Source organism: Vitis riparia, chromosome 1, assembly GCF_004353265.1.
Source record: "Vitis riparia cultivar Riparia Gloire de Montpellier isolate 1030 chromosome 1, EGFV_Vit.rip_1.0, whole genome shotgun sequence".
NCBI lineage: Eukaryota > Viridiplantae > Streptophyta > Magnoliopsida > Vitales > Vitaceae > Vitis > Vitis riparia.
Genome location: NC_048431.1, coordinates 3138415 through 3161489, shown reverse-complemented (window position 1 = coordinate 3161489; position 23075 = coordinate 3138415). Strand labels below are relative to the sequence as shown.

Sequence of the window (23075 nt, the reverse complement as noted above, 5' to 3'; positions counted from 1 at the left end):
TAGGTTTCCTAGCCCTTAGGTTTTCATGCTTCAAGCCCCAAGTTGGCTCTTAGCCTCTCATGGGGGTGATGTCACATTCACAATCCATAATAGGGTAAAAATCCATAATTTGAATCAAAAGAAACTAAAAACAATATATTCAATAAAGAAGAAAAAGAAAACAAACCAAAGTTCTCGTCTTCTTCCACCTTTAATGTCAAACTCTCCAGAAAAAAATCCAAGATCCCTAAAACCTAGAATTGAGAGAGTTTATATAATATCCTCAATTACCTAACATGTGGCACACTCTCATTGGCCACTTATTACAAAATAATTTCCTAAAAATGATTAAAAAATAATAAAATGGTGATTTCTAGTCGTGTGGGGTCCACCTAGGGTGGATGGAGTGCTTTAGATGCAATTCCCGAGGTAGAGGAGGCGGAACATCAAAGTAGCAGTGGGTGAATTCGAAATTGGTGTCATTTCGAAGTGGATTTCGAATTCATAAGTTGAATTTCGAAATCATTTCGAAATGACCCTCTAACTTGGTGCAGTTCCCTTCAAATGGCCATAACTTCTTCATTTTAACTCCGATTTGCAAACTGTTTGAAGCATTGGACTCCTGACTTCCGAGCTTCGAAACGATATATAGTATGTATATAATGGACTCCAGAAAGTGCTCCAAATTTATCCTCAAAGTCAGAGTATATAATGCCATCAGATTTTTGAGTTCTAAATTTCCATGTAGCTGAATCTTGTTTCATGCCTCATTTTCCATGCTTTCTTGCCTTCTTTCTTACTCCATAATGGTCATTTATCATCCTCCAACCTCATGATATCCTTGTTTTGCCTTTCCTTACATTCAATGAGTCTTGACTCACTTATTTCCTCATTTAGCCCTCTCTTGATCTTTTAAAATCTAAAGTCATTCAATTTGCACAATTTTCTTCCCTTGAACCTGAGATAAATCTCCAAAGTATAGATTAAACTCATGGCTAGGGCCTTAGCATTGATATAGGTCAAGTTGGTTGATTTTAATGTCCTTTGGTGCACAAATCATATCGAATATGTGCCATTAGAGCACATATTTTGGCTCAATCACATACCACTTTGCTTGATCTTTTTCAAATTGGGACATGATATTTCTTTAGATGAGGTTAGATACTCTCTTCACATTACCGCGATGACTTTGAGGAGTGAAGATTCATTTTGATCAAATGATGTATGATTGGTTATACTCCTCTCATCGATGTTTGGTTTGGAGATGCTTACACTAGGGCATAGCCCACTCATTGGTGATAGATTTTGTGATATGACAGTTTATGCCAAACACATACTTTCCAGAGATTATCTTGTACTGAGGGTTTACCCATTTTGAGAATATGCATTCATACTAGAGCATAGCCACCTTGCTAATTTTGACATTGAGATTCAACCTCCTGTTTGTGATTGTTGTTTTTGATGAATCATAGAGTTATTGACACCTTGGGTTCAGTCTTCTCAACATACTTGGTTCGACTTGGATACCCACTTTCCTTTGTTACACACCCATACATCCTACATTTGACACCATTATACCTGCATCCATCTTATCAAAGCCTTACATATTTTGAGCCCACATATTTCATCATCTTACATGACCTTATCATATTCTCTTGATCAGAGGAGGATACAGACTAGTCTTGAGCTTTCTAGTTGAGTTTTCACATGCCTTTGGACATTAGGTTCAACATCTTCCATGATGGTAGGGTCTATTAGATTGTTGATATATTTGTGATGATGTTTTTATGTTGATAGTTGACATATTGTGTCTTGACCCGCTTACATTTTAGGCTTAGAGTCTTGGTCAACTTTTGTTTGGTCCCTTGTTTTAGTTTTGCTTTGTCAACATAGTTTCAGTGTTGTATTAGTTTCATTTAAGCATTTATTCTTTGATGTTAGACTTTTTCATTACATTGTCATTGAGCATATCCTAGAGTGTATTGTATGGTGTCATTTTGTGTCTTATGTTGGTTACTATCTTAGATTGGGGCATACCCTCATCCTTGAGTTCATCAGATCTTTTGTAGATTTTCTCACCACTCCATCTTTTTCTTGATCTTTACGAGTAGTCATACTAGGGCATACCCCCTCTAGCACTCTTCTACTAGGGCATACCCTCATCCTTGAGTTCATCAGATCTTTTGCAAATTTTCTAATTACTCGATCTATTTCTTAATCTCTACAAGTCATCATACTGGGGCATACCCTATCCTTGATTTCATCAGATCTTTTGCAAATATTCTCATTACTCGATCTATTTCTTAATCTTTGCAAGTCGCCATACTAGGACATACCCCCATCCTTGAGTTCATCAAATCTTTTGCAAATTTTCTCATTACTCGATCTATTTCTTGATCTTTGTGAGTCGTCATGTTGGGCTATACCCCCTTTAGCGCTCTTCTACTGGGACATACCTCCTCTTTGGGTTTACCACATCTCGTGTTGATTTCATGATTGTTAACCCATTTGTCGATCTTTACGAGTTATCACCTAAGGCATCCCCCTACTGTTAGCTTGTTTAGGGCATCCCTCTTCCTTTAGTTTGTTTAGGGCACCCATTTTTTTAGTTTGTTTAGGGCAACCCTCTTTCCTTTAATTTGTTTAAGGGCATCCCCCTACTGTCACTTTGTTTAAGGCATCCCTCTTTTATTAGTTTGTTTAGGGCATCCTCCTACTATTAGTTTGTCCAGGGCATTCCCCTATTGTCGGTTTGTTTAGGGCACTCCCCATTTTCTTCAATTTGCTTAGGAGATCCCTCTACTATCAGTTTGTTTAGGGCATTCCCCTACCGTTAGCTTGTTTAGGGTATCTCTCTACCGTCAGTTTGTTTGGGGCATCCCCCTTTCTTCTAGTTTGTTTAATTCATTTCCCCTTATTGTTAGTTTGTTTAGGATATTCCTCCTATCATCAGTTTGTTTAGGGTATTCCTCTTTCCTTTAGCTTGTTTAGGGGCATTCTCCATTTCTTCTAGGTAGTATAGGGCATCCCCTTTTCCTTCAATTTATTTAGGGGCATCTCCCTACTGTTGGTTTGTTTAGGGCATCCTTCTTCCTTCAGTTTGTTTAAGGCACTCCTCTCTTTCATCAGTTTGTTTAGGGCATCCCCTTTCTTTTAGTGATTCTCACCACCGTAGATCAAACATCTATGGGCATTTCAATTTCACCACCATAGATTTTCATCTATGGGTTTCCATAAGTTTTCACCACCATAGATCAGACATCTATGGGCGTTTTAGTTTCACCACCATGATTATCATCTATGGGCCTTGATCAGTTTTCACCACCATAGATTTTCATCTATGAGCTTTGATAAGTTTTCACCACCATAGATCAGACATCAATGGGCATTTCAGATTCACCACCATAGGTTTTCATCTATGGGCCTTGATCAATTTTCACCACCATAGATTTTCATCTATGAGCTTTGATAAGTTTTCACCACCATAGATCAGACATCAATGGGCATTTCAGATTCACCACCATAGATTTTCATCTATGGGCCTTGATCAATTTTCACCACCATAGATCAGACATCTATGGGCATTTCAGTTTCACCACCATAGATTTTCATCTATGGGCCTTGATCAGTTTTTACCACCATAGATCAAACATTTGTAGGCATTTCAGTTTCACTACCATAGATTTTCATCTATGGGCATTTCAGTTATTTCACCACCATAGATTTTCATCTATGGGCCTTGATCAGTTTTCACCACCATAGATCAAACATCTATGGGCATTTTAGTTTCACCACCATATATTATCATCTATGGGCCTTGATCAGTTTTCACCACCATAGATTTTCATTTATGGGCTTCGATAAGTTTTCACCACCATAGATCAGACATCTATGGGCATTTCAGATTCACTACCATAGATTTTCATCTATGGGCCTTGATCAATTTTCACCACCATAAATCACACATCTATGGGCATTTCAGTTTCACCACCATAAATTTTCATCTATGGCCATTTCAGTTATTTTACCACGATAGATTAGACACCTATGGGCATTTCAGTTTCACTACCATAGATTTTCATCTATGGGCCTTGATCAGTTTTCACCACCATAAATCAGACATCTATAGGCATTTCAGTTTCACTACCATAAATTTTCATCTATGGGCATTTCAGTTATTTTGCCACCATAGATTTTCATCTATGGGCATTTCAGTTATTTCACCACCATAGATTTTCATATATGGGCTTTGATCAGTTATTACTACCATAGATCAGACATCTATGGGTATTTCAGATTCACCATCATAAATTTTCATCTATGAGCATTTGTTTCAGTTATCTCACCACCATAGATTAGACATCTATGGGCATTTCAATTGTATCACCACCATAGATTGGCATCTATGGGCATTTCTATTGTATCACCACTGTAGGTCTTCACCTATAGGCCTTCTACTTTAGTGTTTAGAGTTAGCTTTTTTGGTTTAGCTTACAGGCCATTCTTTTCTCAGTTTAGCATTTAAAGTTAGTCTTGTCATTCAAAGTCATAGTTCATGATATTCATGATCACTAGCATTACATGTTTTGTTCTTACAGTTTCACATTCCATCTTACTTCTCTTTGTTGCATATGTGTTTCTTACTTCATTATGATATTTTAGAGTTTCTTCTCATCATTTGTACATGATATAGCTCTGTAAGCTCATAGTATGTGTCTTGATTGTATTGTTGGTACCCATTATGTCTTGTGTCCTCATATGGTACACGTATGGTTTTTCCCTTTGTACTCATTCCTACATTCTTGGTGGTTCGACTACTACTCGACTTCGATATCGATTTTTGAGCCACTTTTTAAAGGTCTTTTTAAAAGGGAGCCTGGATCCATAGTGTAAATTTAAGGGCACCTTAGGAGTTTCCGTTCTTGCCATTTCATTTTTATAGGGTTTTAGAGCCTCTTTGTTCTTATTTTTGTTTAAAAGACCCCGTGTCATACTGGGACAAATTTGGTGGTCTTTCTTTTTCTTCAGCAAAGTTCACTTCGTTTCGTTTGTGTATACACTAATTCACTCGTGGACTCTACCGAAGAGGGGCATATTTGTAGATCCCAAAATTTGTCCTATTTTTTATTTTTACGTTGATTTTGAGTCCAATTTTATCATTAGATTTTAAATCCCGATTATATATGATATTTTTTACCCACTCATCCTGTAATTCTTAATTTTTATTATTTTGTAAATTGTTTTACTTTTATTTTTATTTGTTATTATTATTATATTATATTAAATTATATTTTTATATTTATATTTTTTATTTATTTATTTATTTATTTATTTTCTTTCTCATCTCTCATCTTTTCTCTCTCTTCTTTTTTCTCTCCTCTACCTACTCTCACCTACTCTTCATCCTTTCAACGTCATGGAGACATGCCCCTCTCACCTTACTTCCATCATTTTCATTTTTTTATTTTATTTCTCTTCTTCTTACCCACTTTCCAGGCTTCCCATTTTGGTCCCTCCATTTTTTTTCTCCCTCTTTTAGGGTTGGCAACTGAACGACCTCACCCAAACCTCCATTCTCCCCATTTATAGATTTCTTCTTTCTAACCACCCCCCAACTCTGATTCCCAACCGTGCTTCCCCATTTCCCCACTTCATTTTTTCATTTTTTTTTTCCTCCTCCACAACACATATGGACGACCAACCTCCATTTCTTTTCCATTTTATTTTCTTTTAGCTTGCCCCAATGCCCACATCCCCACCTAACTCCATCATCACTGTCGGTGGCGTGACACCGACGCCATTTCTGACACCCCTCCATCCTCATTTTCTCCATTTTTTCTTCCTCCCATTTTTTATTTATTTATCATCTTTTTTTATTTATTTATTATTTTTATTTCATTTTTGTTTCCCAAAAACTCATCAACCCTCACTGTCAGTAGATCACCGGCCAGTCGCAGCTGGCGACCCCTTGTTGGCCGACAACCCCCTCTCATTTTCTCTCATTCTCTCACTTTCTCATCCCACTCATTTTCTATTATTATTATTATTATTATTATTATTATTATTATTATTATTATTATTATTATTATTATTATTATTATTATTATTATTATTGTTGTTATTGTTATTGTTATTAATTTCCTTTATTTTAATAGTAATTGTTGAATTAATATGAAATTTGGGCTAATTTGTTGTTGGTGAATTAATTTGGAATTTGTTAATTTGGGTTAAATTAGTTGATAATTTTTATGGTTGTACTCATTTGAATTATTTAATTTGGATATAATGTAATATTGTAGTATATTTTGGATGTGGGTTTGCATATTAAATTGGTTTTATTTTGGTTGTGGATTTAAGTTTACATATTAAATTAGACTTGGATTATGAGATATTAGATTTAGGCTTAATGAGATTTATTTTAATTTATCATGTTTTGAGTTTGGTTAATTGAGCTTATATTTTAGCTATTAATTTGGAAACTTTGGATTAGGGTCTATGACATATGAGATATTTTTGTTAGGTTATATTTGTTAATTTGAGCCCATTTTTAATTGGTGAAATTTATAGGACTAATTTGAAGTTAGGATTTGGGTTCAAATATTTGTTTTGGATTTTGTACATTTTTGGATATTTACATTTGGACTATTTTTATTTTTTCATGAGCACATTTTGCAATTCTGTTGGTTGAGTACAAATTTATAACACGTGGAACACGAAATTTCATGGAAGAAAGTGAGACTTGAAAAGTCATAGGAAGACATTGAGTTTGTTGTAAGTTTATTTGGATATATATTTTATTTCTCACTTTTCTTTTGGTTTTTATTTTTATTAATTCTTATAAATATTCGTTTGTATATATTTATTGAGTGTGTACAGAATTGAACATCGCACAAACTAGAAATTTTGTTTAAATAAGAGGAAGAATTCACTAAATACGTTTTAATAAAAATAATGATTTCAAAATATTCTTCTTAATAAAAGAAAGTTTTTTTATTAATAAAAATTCAAAAAAAAAAACTTTTAGAAAAATCCAAAAAAATGTTTTTAATAGAATTTGAAAATTTGTTTTTCATAATAATTGTTCGAAAATTTCTTTGTTTAATAAACATTGTCCAAAAATTGTTTTGTAAATAAAATTGTCCCAAAAATTATTTTTTAATTAAAAATTATTTTGCAAATAAAGTTATATTTTTTTTAATAATTTGTATAAATCACTTTTCTTAAATGAAAACAAATTGAAATATTTTTGTAAATAAAATTGTAAAAATTCATTCATTTTTTGTAAAAGCAAGTAAAATAATTTTTATTGTCAAATTGAAATTTTGTAATAAATTCTTTTGATACAATAAATGTAAATAACTTTTTTAAAAATTAAATACAAATGAAATTAATAAAATAAATTGACTCTTTTTTGTAAATAAATAAATTGAAATCATTAATTGAAAATTGTTTTTAACAAAATTCTTTAAAATTTCTTGAAAACCATTCTTTTGAAATATTTTTTTAGTTCAATAAATCATTTTGCATAATTATCTTGTTATTTATTTTGTATATTCTTGTAATTAGATTTCATCATTATTTTTGTGTATATTGATTTTCACTATGACTTGTACATATTAATTTGCATGATTATTTTTCCTGATATCCATAATTAATTAATTAATTGTCACAATTCTTTTAATTCATTTAGTAGAGGTCGTACGTATACAAGCTTAAAGGAGTGTTACGGTTTCCCATCGTACCTTCCCAATAGGTAACCTGACCCCCGAATCCAGACTCAATTTTTCACAAACCTGTTTTTCCTTCAAGAATCACATTTTTTTTTCTTCTTTTTTTTTCCTTTAAAAAATAAGCGACGACTCCAAATCTTTTTCTAAAAATCAAATTTTCACTAAACGAATGAAAAATCAATCATGTCGTCAAGCGAAAACGCACGTGAAGAATGCAGGTCCACAATAACAAACAAATACAAGAAAAGAGAAAAAAATCATTGGTTTTTGGCTTATATAAGAGGATCATGACAAGCATTCGCCCGATGGAGGCCGTAGAGAAAGACTGCGATAAGATAAGCCAAAAGGGTACATAAAATAGATTCAAGAACGGGAGCTTCTGAGCAAAGAATTCAACCATATACGGCTAAACAAGCCCACGAAAGAAAGCCACGAATGATGAATGAATGATCTGCCCACATGCTTCTCTACCCAGGAATGTATAAAATTTGAAAGAAGGTGAAATGCGTTGCGTGTGACACTACGATACCATCAAAATCAACGCTATTTAATCAGCTGCATCGAGCACTAGAGAAAAGGAGGGAGAGAGATGGCTAATTTTTGTGTAACAGGAGGAACTGGGTTCATAGCGGCTTACCTGGTTAAGCGTTTGCTGGAAGATGGTCACTGCGTACGAACCACAGTCCGAGACCCAGGTATGTTTCAATTGAAAGAAGCTTTTCTGCTACTTCAACTCTTCCAGTCTTCAATCCTAAACCTCACTGGATACCCACCCACAAGACCCATCAGTAAAATTAGGTCACTATTTCTGTGGATTCTTTATTTCACCAGGGGATGTTGAGAAAGTTGGTTTTCTTTGGGAATTGAGTGGAGCCAAGGAGAGACTGAAGATTATGAAAGCTGATCTGATGGTGGAAGGAAGTTTCGATGAGGCTGTTCAAGGCGTTGATGGGGTCTTCCACACTGCCTCTCCAGTTCTTGTGCCATATGATGAGAACATTAAGGTAAGGATAACATCGAAACCCATATGTGCATCAATTGTATTTATATGTTGATAATGTAACGCAGGCAACTTTGATTGATCCTTGTATAAATGGAACGTTGAATGTGCTGAGATCATGCTCAAAATCTAGCAGTCTGAAAAGGGTTGTGTTGACCTCTTCCTGCTCTTCCATAAGATACCGAGATGATGTCCAACAAGTTTCTCCTCTTAATGAGTCTCACTGGAGTGATCCTGAATACTGCAAACGCTACAATGTAACTACACTCCTCCCAACACAGATGCTATGCTGAAGTACAATTATCTTAGTTTTGTTAGTTGCTAATTAATTCTTTGTCAAACACTTGCTTGGATGCAGCTGTGGTATGCATATGCAAAAACAGAAGCAGAGAAAGAGGCATGGAAATTAGCAAAGGAAAATGGAATAGACCTAGTGGTGGTGAACCCATCTTTTGTGGTTGGTCCCTTGCTTGCTCGGCAGCCAACCAGCACACTGCACATGATACTGTCCGTAGTTAAAGGTCAGACATATTACTAAGTTCCCTTCTCTGTTTTTCCCCTGTTAAACGAAGTGTGGTATATTCTGCATAATGGGAACATGAAAAAGACAATAAGAATGGGACACCAGATGTGAATGGCCTAACCCCAGATAGTGACTATAGAGGAGATACGATATTCAGTATGATGATTCAAGCTAAGTGAGTAGTGAAGAAATGCAATCCTTTTTGGAGTGTTTATGCTTTGAGCTCCTGTGCTAGAAGTACACAAATTTGTCATAACTTCCTCAACTTCTTAATTAGGTTTACGTGGGGAATACCCAAACACGATAGTGGGGTTTGTCCACATAGATGACGTCATTGCTGCACACATATTAGCTATGGAAGAAAGCAAAGCATCAGGCAGGCTTGTATGCTCAAGCTCAGTAGCTCACTGGTCCCAGATCATTGACATGCTCAGGGCCAAATATCCAGCCTATCCATTTGAAAGCAAGTGAGCAAACCCCCAACTCAAACTCTTTTCTTGCAATCTTTGATGAAACAACGTGCAGGACCAATCCCATATATTTTTACTTCTGCCTTGCCTGAAATGAGTTGTGATGGGATTATAGGTGTAGCAGCAGCGAAGGAGATAGCCACCCACATAGCATGGACACCAGCAAAATTATTCAGTTGGGGCTTCCTCCCTTCAAAACGCTTGCTCAAATGTTCGATGACTGCATCAAAAGTTTCCAAGACAAAGGTTTTCTGTAAGGTCCATACGGTCTTCCGCGAACTTCTTCTGGACTAGTATTATCCGAAAATATTGAGAATAACGAAACTCTTTCCTGAAATGGAAAACAAAGATCCATGCATGTGATGTCCCTAATATATGTTTTTGCACCTTTGTTAGTTTTTATGCTTAAATTTATTTTCTCTGCAAGGAATTTCTTTTTCAAAACCAACCTTCAAGATCAATTTCATGCTTGATTATTTATTTACTTTGTGAAAATCATTAAGTTCTAAGACCAGGATTATGATTGTTATGCAAGAATTAGGCTTATAATCATTCTGCATAATTATAAGAAATCCTAACACCCTGAACTTGGAACTCTGTCATGTATCACTAATTCAAAACTGAAAATAAGGTATTAATAAATATAAATCTTAAAGAAAAGGAAAGATTCATCAACAACCTAATGGAGCCCAAGGTTGAGGGTTAAGTGGGCTGGGCTGGGCTGGGCTGGGCTGTCATTCACTACGGACCAGCCCTAATGCTCTGAACACTGAATCACATGAGGGTACTTGGGAGTCCATGTAGCCAGAAGCACAGTAAAAGGTATTCCATTAGCCATAGGACAATAAAAAGTCTCACTTCACTTCTAAGTACAACTACCTCAATTTCATGAAACTATTGTGGCTCGAATTCACCCCCCCCCCCCCCCCCCCCCCTTTTTTTTCTTTGTTAAGCACCTTTAAATAAGATTTCAAAAAGGTCTTAAGAATTCCATGATTGTTAAAAAGGTCTACTGAACCGAATCTTTGAGGAGTATTTAGTAATGGCCATGTACAAATATGGAGCCAACATTCAATAGAAATATCTCTACATTGATTATATTAAGACTCAAAAAGTCAGTATAGCTTCCAAAAGTCTGAAATACAGTTATTAAACTTATTATAAAGGAAACTTCGTCTCTTATCACATTGTCGTATTTGGATTACAGCTATACATGTTTGAATTGGAACTTAATATAAAGCGTGCTACACTGCTCTTTCCTTCACATTCATGGTTCAAGGAAAACTCTCATGACTGACCAGATCTCAACTACCAAGCACTTCAGCAATAAATAAGTCATAGGTAGTCAATTGCACTGTATAAGAAATTAATAAGAAGGAAAAAAAAAAAAAAAAAAGGCTAGAGAGAAATGTAGGAAGTAGACGCTAACAGTTGAATGGTACTCACCATTAAATCCCTCTTAAGTCTTAAACCATACGGCTCGCTTTTGATAATCAGTGGTATTTTATACATAATCATCAAGGATGACCAACCAAATAATAGGTACAACCTTGCTTTTTATTGCACGTTCTTGTTGTATATCAAAAAAAATAGGTACAACCTTGGAAATACACACACTTGAGCTTACGCTAAGTCGAGCTAATGAGGACTGCGCTTACCAGTTCATATCATTAAGTATATGAGAGTTTGACCCAGTAGAACTTGAAGCTAGCTATTAGGATTTAGGACAACTTGAGGTCGATCGGGCCACATGCAACCCTACTTCTAATAAAGAAAGATCACAAAACCCTAGACCCTCCTCATACCAAAGACTGATTGTAACCCCATTTACTCAATCTTCACGTCATCAACTTTGTGATTGATAGTCCCTTTAGGAGTTGGAAGCCTCAGATCTTCGCCTGTACATTTTATTGAGTTATTGTTTACCCCTTGTTAATGCTTCTGATCTATGAACAAGTGAGTTAAATTCGTTCTGGCCACGGATTCGAAAGTCAGAAGTTGATGCATTTTTCAGGCATTAGCACCAAATAAAATACCCTTGGTTCATCAGACCTTCATTCCTTGACTGTTACCTTAATAATTTTTTAGGGCAGTATTGCTAAATCTAAAGGTTCCTAGTGCCTGCTTTAATTCTGTCACCCATTTATGTTTTGGTGTGTTTCAAAGTGAAAATCACTGTCACACTGACGAAGTCAATTGACCTGTAGGGTGTGATACTTGGAAAAGATTGCCATATTTACACAGGCATGGCTTGTTCAAGTTGGGAAGTCTTAAAAGACCTGCAAAGGCTAGGTGAGAGCATTCATTCCTGCAGGCTGCAACATCGATTGGGTGTACGGCTACTTCATTTGTACCCGCCTGCTTGGAACTGCGCCTGATGGGAAGTCCGCTGCCCCTCAATTTAAGGCAAATGTGATATAAACTTGCATGGACTGCTGTTTTTTTTTTTTTTGAGACACTTTTTTAGTTTCGACGTTAAACATTTGAACGCCTCCAAGTAGTCAATTTTTTAGCTGTATTTGCGCAAATTATTTCGTACATTTTTAAATTGGTAAGCTGAATTAATTAATTTAACCTACTTTCGCGAATTAGTCCTCCATATATTCAATAATAAATTAATTAAGTAATAAAAATATGAGACTGACTTTTCCGAAACTGTTGTCCCAATTTAATTTGGGATTCCAATGCAGTGATTCTTCATGCTATACCCCTTCTGTAGATCTGCTACAACGCATGAAAAATAGAATGACAAAATGATGAGTAGTATAACAACCACTATTGATGCGATCTTCCTTCCCCAAAAATTAAGGAAAAATACTCTTATCTTGGTACTTAATGGCACGTGTTACAAATATTTAAAAGATTCCAGAAAATTTCCTACACCATTTCTTTATGAATTCTACCCTAATCAAAAGTAACCAACAAATTAATTATAAATTTGAGTTTAAACTCCTAATATTAATTATGATAGACGTACACCAAGAATGCGATCCTGATTCATCAGACAAACTACATGCATGCAGCCCCTTAGCAAGAAAGGCCCCTCAAAGGTTTCATTGAAAGAGTTGTGCCAAAGGACCAAGTTGTGTTGCAGTGCAATTGGAATACAGCTAGCTTAGATGGATAACCTTTTTCCCTTTCCTGCCCCTCAGGCTGCAGATATTCTCTGCTTGTTTGTCAAAAGATAAAATGGGGAAAATAAAACCAACTTTGGCCCACTTCCAATATCACCTCACACGCTCCCACATCCCATGGCTCTCACCTCCTCTCATTTACGCTATATCCGCCGAGTCCAATCTTGCTGCGCTCTCTCTCTCTCTCCCACTCTGGGTAGATAACATGTGGCAACCAAAGTCCAGTGATAACAACGTTGCCGTGGAATTAAAGCATTAGGAACTTGTATCTTTCAATCCCTTTTAACTACAAAATCTCAGCGAAAAGACCTCAAGAATAAAGCACAAGCTAGCTCTAACAAATCATTCATAAGAACTGAACACCAAACATATAAAACTTATAGATATAGATATAAAACTTATAGAAGGAAAAAGGAGGAGAAAATGAGCAAAACTGTGGTGACCCTGTTGCAACCCTCCAGGGAGGATTGAGGATGGAAAGCCCTTGGACTGCTCTAACAGCACAGGAAAACCCAGAGGACTCCCTCTCCTTGTACAATGAGCTCATTCCTCTCCATGTCTCTCGACAAACAAATAAATAAAAATCACTCACACAGGCACTCACCATCTCAAGAACTCAGCTTACCGTTCATGAGATGTATTTTTGTTGCATTTATAGATAAAAAGGACCACTATAATACTACCACTGATTATTCCTAGCTGCAAAACTTATGGGCATGAAATATTGAGGGGTTCATCCATCCAGGCAAACTCGTCATTGCCCAGGTCGAAATCGAAGTCGGGAAGGTCGCTGGGCTCTTCATTGTCAAAACCGAAAATTCTAAGATCATCCAAGCAGTTAAAGTCATCTAGAATCCTGCCCCAATTGTTGTCGTCAAAGAATGATTCGAACTCTGCTTCCATGTTCAGCTCTTGCCCGATTGGAGGCGCCATTAATGGCTCCTCCGCAAAATCAGATATGGGTTTTTGCTGCTCAGCCCCATTAGCATGGATAAGATTGGTTCCGACACCTTCTTTGGTTGTATCAGTGCCGTGGCCGCCTCCATTATAGTGTGAAGTCGAGGTCTCTAATTCGAGTACGGAAGAAGGCGAAGTGTGCGATAACAAGCTATCAGAGTCGTCGGAAACAGCAGGGTTATGGGATTGAGACTGGGAGACAACTACCGAGGAAGAAACATTTTGGCTCTTGTTGGCCGATGCTGCCATGGCTTCGAACTCGAGCCTTTTGGACTCGTAAGCCTTGGCAGCCTCCTCTGGAGTATTGTAGGTGCCCAGCCAGACGCGAACACCTCTAAAGGGGTCTCGAATCTCCGCAGCCCATTTGCCCCATTTCCTTTGGCGAACGCCCCTGTATTTCGAAGATGGGGGCTTTCGTAAAAACCTCTTTTTAGGGTTTTTGCCACCATTGTTACTATCTTGACAGGAAGACTCCGTTTCGATGGCATTGGATTGCGGCGACCCAGCAACGGGTAGATTGATTTCCCTGACAATACGCTTCCCACGCTTCTCTCTTTTAGAAATTCCTCCTTCATCTTCGCTTGATGAAGAATCAGTCGCTTCCGGATCATAGCATATAACCCGGATTTTTCTCATCTTGAAGTCAGAGCAAATTTCTTTAGCTCTCTTGAAAGGCATATCCTGAATCATTGGCTGTCTCCGAGGCTCAGGCATCCGATGGAATATTTCCACCCAAAAATTACAGAAAGATACCAGAAAATTTTAGGAAAATTTTTTTAAATAGCAAAAATTAGGAGAAAACTGGGAAAAGCCTCAAGATCTAAGAAGTATCAAGTGAGAGCCTCTCTCAAAAACAGGAAACGATAGAAGAACCGCTTTATATGAAAACCCCCAAAACACTTTACTCCAGAACAAGTCCTGCAAAACCCACACAAAACCCCACAAACCCATTTCAGATCCTTCGCCAATAAAAATAGGGAACAGAAAAAAGAAGGTTTATAAGCGATTTATTACCTTCTTGGTCTCAAACGCATCGAAATAGATGGAAACACTAGATTGGTCCTCTGCTGCAAACAGAGGAGAAGCATGCAGTGAACGTAGAACACTGAGAAACAAATACGCCAGAGCTGCAATAGAGCCCCAATCACCACCAAAACAAACTCAGCCGACATAAATCCCCTCTTCAGCCTCTCTTGCTCTGTTCCTCCACAAACGCAGCCTCTCACTGTTCTTGCTACCACAAGAGGAAAGGAAGAAAAGAAGAGCAAAATCGAATGAGATTGCCTAAGATATAAAGCCCAACAAAACACAAGTGAGGATTACGAATCTATGGCCACGATTTTCTCTCTCTACAATATGACAAGGATCTGTTAAGAGTTATTACCAGTTGTGCAGAACAGTGATATAGACTCGTTTACAGAGAGAGGGAAAAAAAAAAAATGAGGGTGGGCGAGAAATGCTTGCTACCAGAGAGCGACGCAAATCTCTATACAATAAAACAGCAGAAAATTAAAAAACAAAACATCTATCGAAGATCGAAAACAAAAATATTATACCTTGTTTTGGTTTTAATTTCTCTCTCTACTGAGATTTGCTGCACTCTCTCCTTCACGTCTCTATCCCTGCCCCCTCGCCGTTCACCTTTTCCCAAGCGGTCAAAAAAATGAATTAAAAAGCAGAGCAAATAAAAATAAATACTGATTTTCTCATTTTATAAAGGAAAAATTCATAAACATAAAATAATAAATATGCTGAAATGCGGATGAGCTGGCATGGCCTAAGGCACATTCACATTTACGGTGCATGACCATCCCATCCCATGTCATGCATATCTTGCCATGACCTGCCACTAGGATTGGCTAACTCGCCCCCCATCACCTACCACCTTGCTTGCTGTCCACGCTCCTTTTCAACCGTAGGAGTCCGAGAATCAAAAGTTGAAGCGCAAGGCCTTTTCTTTTCTCCTAAACGTGAGTCCACGCTCCTATAAGAAGGGTGCGATAGCTTACCAGCGTTGCAGGAAACGTTGTGCCGCGAGTCGGCAACGTATGGTCTAGCAGTTTCTTTTACCGTTTGCTGCGATTTTTGTCAGTATTAGAGCTGTAGTTGTTGGTATTTACGATAGTGCCCTCATGATTCTTGCTCTCCAAGTTTCCCAGCATAAATGTAAATTTTGAGAGATACCACCCTTAAAAGATTTTCTTTTTACTGGAATATCTTTTTTTCCCTTTGTTTGTGCGGAGGAAATCCGCGCTCATCCTCAAACAATTCTTAATTCCTTTAAAGGACATCACAATTCATTTTTTTACCTTTTGTGAATGATTTTTCTATATGATTTGTTGTTATTTTCTAAAGGTACCGTCGTTATTCGCTCCTTTTTTTCCAATTATTTTCAAAATGCCCAAATTAAAATAAATTACTCTATTATTATTATTTTCAAAATTTTGAATACAAAATTCAATGGGTCTAGTCATAGTAATTAAAAACTTAAAATAATTCAAATAATGAGATAATGACTTTAATTTGATATTATCGGGAATTATTTCAAAATAAGTAGATAAATAAAACTTCGGTTGAGGAAAAATCAAAAGATAAAGCGAAAATTCGTTCCAATTTAAAAGTAATGAGCCATCTACAAAACGACTTGACCACATCAAATTGAGGATTAATTGTAAAATATGGGTAAAAAAGTAGTTTAGATGTATATAAGTTAATGTCAAAGAGAACATCTGACTTAAGAAGATTAATTTGTTCTCATTCTAATAATTGACCAGTCCGTGAAATGGACAGCCACTGGTAGTCTGGTACTAACCAATGGCCTGTTCTCTCGCTCACCCGAGCCCAGCTGTCACCACCACTCACCACAAATTTGGATCACTGAAATGACTTCCACTTTAGACGTAACGGAATCAGACCCACCCAAGTGTCCCAGCACGCTTATAAATGATTCGTTACATGCTTAAAATGATAGAAACTTAGTGATTTGAGTCCTTATCCTGGTTGATTTGAATTTTAAAAAGGTTAAAGACTTTTTCGTTTTTAACGTCAATAAAAGTTTTTATTTCTAACTAATTTATTTTAAAAAATAATAAATATAATATTAAAAAAACTTAATAGAAAATCAAGAAAATACAATTTCTTATTATGTTTTATTTTGCTGTCTAGTTAAAATTATTTTTAAATTTTTAAATTTTAATAAATAAAAAAATTATCTTAATCGTGCCTAAGTGCTGCACGTCTGAGTGTGGTACAGGAGTTCAAAAAGATCCAAATATGTGTCACAGGCTCACAAAGCTTTATTGGTATTAATTTCGACTTAACTTCAAAAGACTATTAAAATGGGTAAGGTATGGGTTGGTGGGGCCATAAACTGATACACATCGGGTCGAGGTCCAATCTCGCTCCCCCCTTGCTCAACTTTGATGCATGGGTGCCACCAAACTTAATTATTGGCGATGTTCATGGCCAACCATCGATGTAAATGCATCAAATGTTGAAGTGGTGTTGGAGGATTTAAAACAGCATGACATGTCTCCCTTTATGAGGGTGGCTTGCTATGTGATCAACCTCATTCATTTTTTTTTTTTTTTCCCATAATGAGTAAGAATATTTTGGACTTTTTTGTCCCAATTTATTCATAGATATGTGATTTGGGTAACTTGAAATTCAAAAGTTAATTAAAAGGGCTTTTTTCAAAAAAAAATTTACAAAATAAAATATCCACATATTTTATATTTTTGAATAAAAGATGTTTTCCGATAATCTTTAAAATCAAATTTTATAATATCTTTAAGAAAATCTAACCTCCAAATAATAGACTATATGTTATAAATATTTTTTTAATTAAATGATTTATGATTTTATTTGGGTAAATATTTAAACAAGCCATCTCTTAATATACTTCTATTCTTTACTCTTTGACCATTAAAATTTAATTCAAATATTTTATTAATTAAAAAATCTAACTAATCCGATTTTCAATTATTGGAGAGATACTATATCTTTATTATGAAGATAATTCAATCCAATAAAAAATTAAAAGACACGTGGTACAAATACAATTAGACTTGATGTGATGTGAAGATTCCTTGAAAAAAAAAAGCTACTTAAAATTGGTACGCATCTTACCTAAATATCTAGAGTGGACATAAATTGAAATAACACTGGAGTAGAACATTAGTCAAAAACTTTATTACGCCACCAGAATACGAACAACCCATCAACCATTTTGAGGGCAGCCCATTCCAAGGTATTTACTTGGGTGTGACTTAAATATTTGAGACATTGTGATCTGAGTATTGAATTTCATGAATTTATGATGTACGAAATTCGTGCACCTCAATTGAACTAATGTCTAAATTGTCATTTAATACAACATCATATCACCTATGCATACAAATTAACGTATGATACTTTGTGCCAATATTTTTCCTTTAATGAAAAGAAAAAAGAAGGTGAGGCCGGTGCCAACTTTCACCAACCGAATGGTCCGGTGCTTAAATAAATAAGCGTTGTGTGGGGTGATGCACTGATATCATCCAACCACACATCAAATCTGGGCTCTCCATTTCAAGGTGGTGGGTGCCTAATTAAGCTCAATTATATAAAACAGAGAACTACGACTTTTGTTGAAGGTTCCAATGGCTGACTTCCCTCCGCACCAACCACGAATAGTTTATTGTCCTCTTTAACAAAAACATGAAAAGAAATAAAAATAAAAATAAATCCATATTTTTTGTCAAGTGGGTGGTTGTAAAATCTTCAGCTCAAACTCTGTTCCATAGGAGTTGACCAATGTCTTTTTCTTTTTTTGACAATATTACTTCCTCATTGATCATCTTATTTCAGCGTATTTCTTTCATCTCTGAATGGCATAGCCCGCGTGACAATATTTAATTGATATTATATGATAATGACTTTGAGGTATTATTCAAATAAATAGGATGAAAGAGACCCCGCGTGAAAAATGGGACACTCAATGCAAGTTAGTAGGTCAAACTCCATTCATCATTACCCTTTCCCTCTTCTTTTTCATCCAAAGGTCAAAAGGAAACTTATGACTGGCTTCGGGGTCAATTTTTTTTTTTTTTTTTTTTTTTTGTCTAATAAGAGGTAAATAATCAAATATATCTCTCTTTTTTTTTACTTTTTAATAGTTACATTTATGAAATATTAATAGAATATAATGATATTACATATTATTTTCTAAGTCTTATAATGAAATAGAAAAATGTTATATTTGTTATTATATTAACTTCATAATTTTTTAATCAATTTAATTCACAATATAACTATCAAAAAAAATATTATAATAATAAAAGAAATGCAATGTTAATGATTACTAAAAAAAAAATTAAGTTACAATATTGCATCGTAATTTCACGATACTTGTATTATAAGCTCTGCATCAACCTCCTTTTGTTGATCATTCAATCCACGATCTTTTGTAACATGTTATTTGATCAATTGCCACAATTGTTATGAGCACTACATCCATTCACCCAAGTTAATTAAGGATCAATAGTGACAAGAATCTAGATCAAGAATGTGTGACATATTGTATTCAAGTTGTCAGTGGTATTTCAACCAGGACTTACCCAGGTCCATTTGTTTGACAGTAATTTTAGGAAGTGTTTATAATATTTATAATACTTGAAAATTTTTATATTTTGAGTATTAAAGATACTAAAAACACTTTTTAAAATAATTGTCAAACACATTTTTAATCGAATAGAGATTAATAATTTCTATACTTTGATGTATTAGGTAGGAGAGAAAGTGAGATATTTCTAATACTGATTGCTTTACTCTCACTCTATTTGCTTTCTTGACTCTTCACACACATATTTTGACGTATCAGGTAAAAAGGAGTGATTTTGTCCATAGATATATTTTACTATTTTTTATCTATTTCTTCACTCTTACTTTTTTTTTGTTTGCAAATATCAATGAAATTACAGGTAGAAAATATTGATGATAGATGATAATTAAGATAATTTTAAATTTAGGATCAATGAAATTTTTATAAGAGATTGGGAAACCTTATTGTATTATTTTATTTTTTTTCACAAAATTATAAAAAAGGTGATTGTTGATGTGTTTGTCTAGGTTGACAATACTCACTAAATCCAATGCGTCTTTCCTATAAAGGTCTTATCAGTATCATTCAACTTCAAGCTATTCCATGATTCATTTTTCTAAAAGGCATGATTACCGGGTGTACATTTTGAAGAAACCACAAACAAGAAAAAGAAAAAAAAAAAAAAGTTGAGAGCACAGAAGGGAACCAAGACATTTGAATGAACCGAAGAAGTGTCCAAACCTACCCTGAAGGGCATTCAAATGTTTGACCCTCTTATTTATGTTTTTAAGCTTGTTTTACACATGTTAAACTCATTTTTCATATGTTTAAGGGTGATTTTGTAAAATTAAATTTAAAATTACTTTCCAAATTCCTAGATTTTTTTTATATAAATAGAAGATTTTATTTAGTTTTATTTGAAACATGAGAACATAGCCACCCTTATAACCTTCGTTCTTCATTGCTTAAGCTTTCAAGCACAATCTTTATTTATCTTATTTTATTTTATTTTTTGGCAAATATAAGGTATTGATCTACTAGTGTCAACATATAATTAAGGAATAAGCTAAGAAGCATGAAGAGCTAAATCAAGGATGTGAAAGATTGTATCGATTATCACCTGTCTAAGACTATGGGATTCGATATAAATTATTTTCATATTTAATGGATTTATTTGCGATAATTCAATTTGTGATTTTTTAGATCTATAGAGTTACGGAGAAACTATGTAGGTAGTTTTTCCATATTATATTTGGTGTTCTTGTGTGGAATAGTTAGATTTTACTCATTAAATTTATTAAGGGTAATTGATATCAATAAAATCTAAATAAAGTTAAAACTCAATATGAATTGCTTAACCTATCTATTTGTTGGAAATACCTAAATATATCCATTCCCATCCCTGGATCGTTATGCAATCGTAAACTTCTCTACATCTATGCACAATGGAAGCATTACCATTTAAAAACTTGCAAAAAATTCTCTCCATCTATGCATAATGGAAGTATTACCATTTAAAAACTTTTATCTAGAGAAGAGAAGGTCGTACCTATGATCTGGATATCTAAGATCAAATCTAATCCAAAGAACAGATATCATAGGTATCATAAATCTCGAAAACCAAATAGTGCCACCAAGTAGAAGACTGAATATCAAAGTGTCTTGGAAGTCCTAATCTATAAGGGGGTTTATATTGACTTCCCGTAAGCATAAGTGACTTGAGTCTATATTAGGTTTAAGTCATTTAATATAATTCATTTAGGTCATAGTTAATTAATTAGTTTTATTAGCTTTTAATTAATTAACCTAATCCAAAAAAACTATTCATAAATGATTGTATAATCTGACACTTTTACCAGCACACTCTTATACACACATGAATAAAGAACCCATAAGTCCTTTAATAAAAGTGTCACTAAGTATTATGAGTTCGAGCAAGGACTATTGAAACCTATGAGAAAATACTAGTTCTCTCATAATCCAATTATGAATATGACTCAACATCGCACTACATAATCAACTACACTTTAGAATTCTATGATACTAGAACGAGCTATAAATTCAAGTTTGTGACTTGTTATCCATTTCATATAGATTTTTCATGAATTGATGTTTGTAATCTAGCAAGATATATACTATAAACTTCTTAAGAGGACTTTTCTAATATTTAAGTTTCAAATCTTCTATTATATAATCAACTAACATAATTTATATCTTCAAGAGTATATGTCAAAATTTCAATAAAAAATTCATTAGGATCATTAAAGATGACACATTATCTCAAACCTATGCAACATAGTAGCTTGGTGAATCTCAATTCATCGATAACCAGTGTCATGATTCACTGCAAGTCTTATCTAATATGTAACTATACACACTAGTATACTCACTATGAGAAAATTATCATCATAATCAAGATAAATCATTTATTTAATTAAGATATAATACACTACAATCTTCGATAAATTACTCAAATTTGTTAATCGACTGTAAACTACTTATTATTTTACAAATAACCCAAAATTTGGATTTTCTATACAACTCATAATGTACCAAAATCACATATAATACAAGTAATAATGACTTTAATGCTCAAATAATAATTAATACTTATAAGGATAGAAAATGGAATCAAAATCATAATAAATAAATTTATTAATGAAACTTTAGTTCATTATATCATGTTATGTTTTCAAAGACTTTCTCTTACCACTATTCACCTTCTCTCTTTAAGTAGTTCCTATAAACCTCATGTGGTGGGACTAATAGTGTTTTTATAACTAATCACTCGACCATGTTGGATTAACCATGATTGAGTAATCAAGGTAAATGCCTTTGGGTTGTGGTTCGTATTCACATGTATTAGTTAATGAGTCCTTTAGATTTTTAATTAGTAATATGATAAGCCCATACAAGGCATATCACGATCCAAAATTATATACAATAATAAGAGAAACATACTTTTCGAAGGCTGACCATCTTACATTTATCTAAACTTAACGGCTCACCTTAAAACAAGATGAATAGATGAGTAACAAGCTAAAGTAAGGTCAATCCATTATCTATCGGTCTCAACGCATGTTAAGTTGCATCTTAAGTTCTTGATATTAGTAAATACTTTACTATATACTTGAAAAGAGTACAACGATGTGCACTAAAGGAGTACGGATGAAAATTTCGTTTTTTTTTTTATATGAAATTTCAGGTTTCAGCGACCGATGAAGCAAAATGGAGGTTGATATGTCAAAGAGGGGACTTTTCTCAATAGTACATTAATTTAAAAAAATTATTCTTAAATTATTATAGTAAAACAAGTTATTAGAAATATATGGTAGTTTTTGTCACCTAGAAGATAGGGTAAACGGATAATTTTTTTTTTAACCAAAATCGTCTTTTCAAAAGAAGATTTTATTTCTATTTAAAAAATAAATAAAATTTCAAAAGGGAAATCGTCTCTTGAAGAGATGATTTCCCATTAAAAAAAATTAATATTTTTTTTAATATTTATTACAATTTTTTTAAAAAAAAAAGTCTAAAGGAAATCGTCTCTTGAAGAGACGAGTTCCCATAAAAAAAATAATAATATTTAAAAAAAATCTAAAAAAAAAAAAAAAACTCAAGGGAACTCATCTCTGTTCCCATGAAAAAAGATATATATATATATATATATTTAAAATCCATAATTAAAAAAAAAATCTTCA

The 23075-nt window shown here is 34.3% G+C and overlaps 2 protein-coding genes across 6 annotated transcripts; one reads left to right on the top strand and one right to left on the bottom strand.

Annotated features, from left to right (window-relative positions):
• Positions 1-8021: 8021 nt before the first annotated feature.
• Positions 8022-10186, top strand: LOC117911189 (tetraketide alpha-pyrone reductase 2). Of its 2 annotated transcripts, none has more exons than XM_034825442.1 (6): positions 8022-8404; positions 8541-8713; positions 8778-8966; positions 9068-9230; positions 9510-9695; positions 9818-10186. In XM_034825442.1, exons 1-6 carry the CDS (start codon positions 8299-8301, stop codon positions 9994-9996), a joined length of 996 nt encoding a protein of 331 aa, XP_034681333.1. In that variant the 5' UTR covers positions 8022-8298; the 3' UTR covers positions 9997-10186. The 2 variants fall into 2 exon arrangements, with proteins under 2 accessions (XP_034681333.1, XP_034681340.1); XM_034825449.1 differs by having other exon boundaries at positions 8024-8404; positions 9510-9699.
• A 2979-nt stretch (positions 10187-13165) lies between these two features.
• LOC117922014 (ethylene-responsive transcription factor ERF118-like) lies at positions 13166-15452 on the bottom strand. Of its 4 annotated transcripts, none has more exons than XM_034839992.1 (4): positions 15350-15448; positions 15178-15279; positions 14808-15027; positions 13166-14711 (listed from the first exon to the last, which is right to left on the bottom strand). In XM_034839992.1, the coding sequence occupies exon 4, from the start codon at positions 14505-14507 to the stop codon at positions 13545-13547; it is 963 nt and encodes a 320-aa protein (XP_034695883.1). In that variant the 5' UTR covers positions 14508-14711; positions 14808-15027; positions 15178-15279; positions 15350-15448; the 3' UTR covers positions 13166-13544. The 4 variants fall into 4 exon arrangements, with proteins under 4 accessions (XP_034695883.1, XP_034695889.1, XP_034695874.1 ...); XM_034839998.1 differs by having other exon boundaries at positions 14808-15023; XM_034839983.1 differs by lacking the exon at positions 15178-15279 and having other exon boundaries at positions 15350-15452.
• Between the last annotated feature and the right edge of the window lie 7623 nt (positions 15453-23075).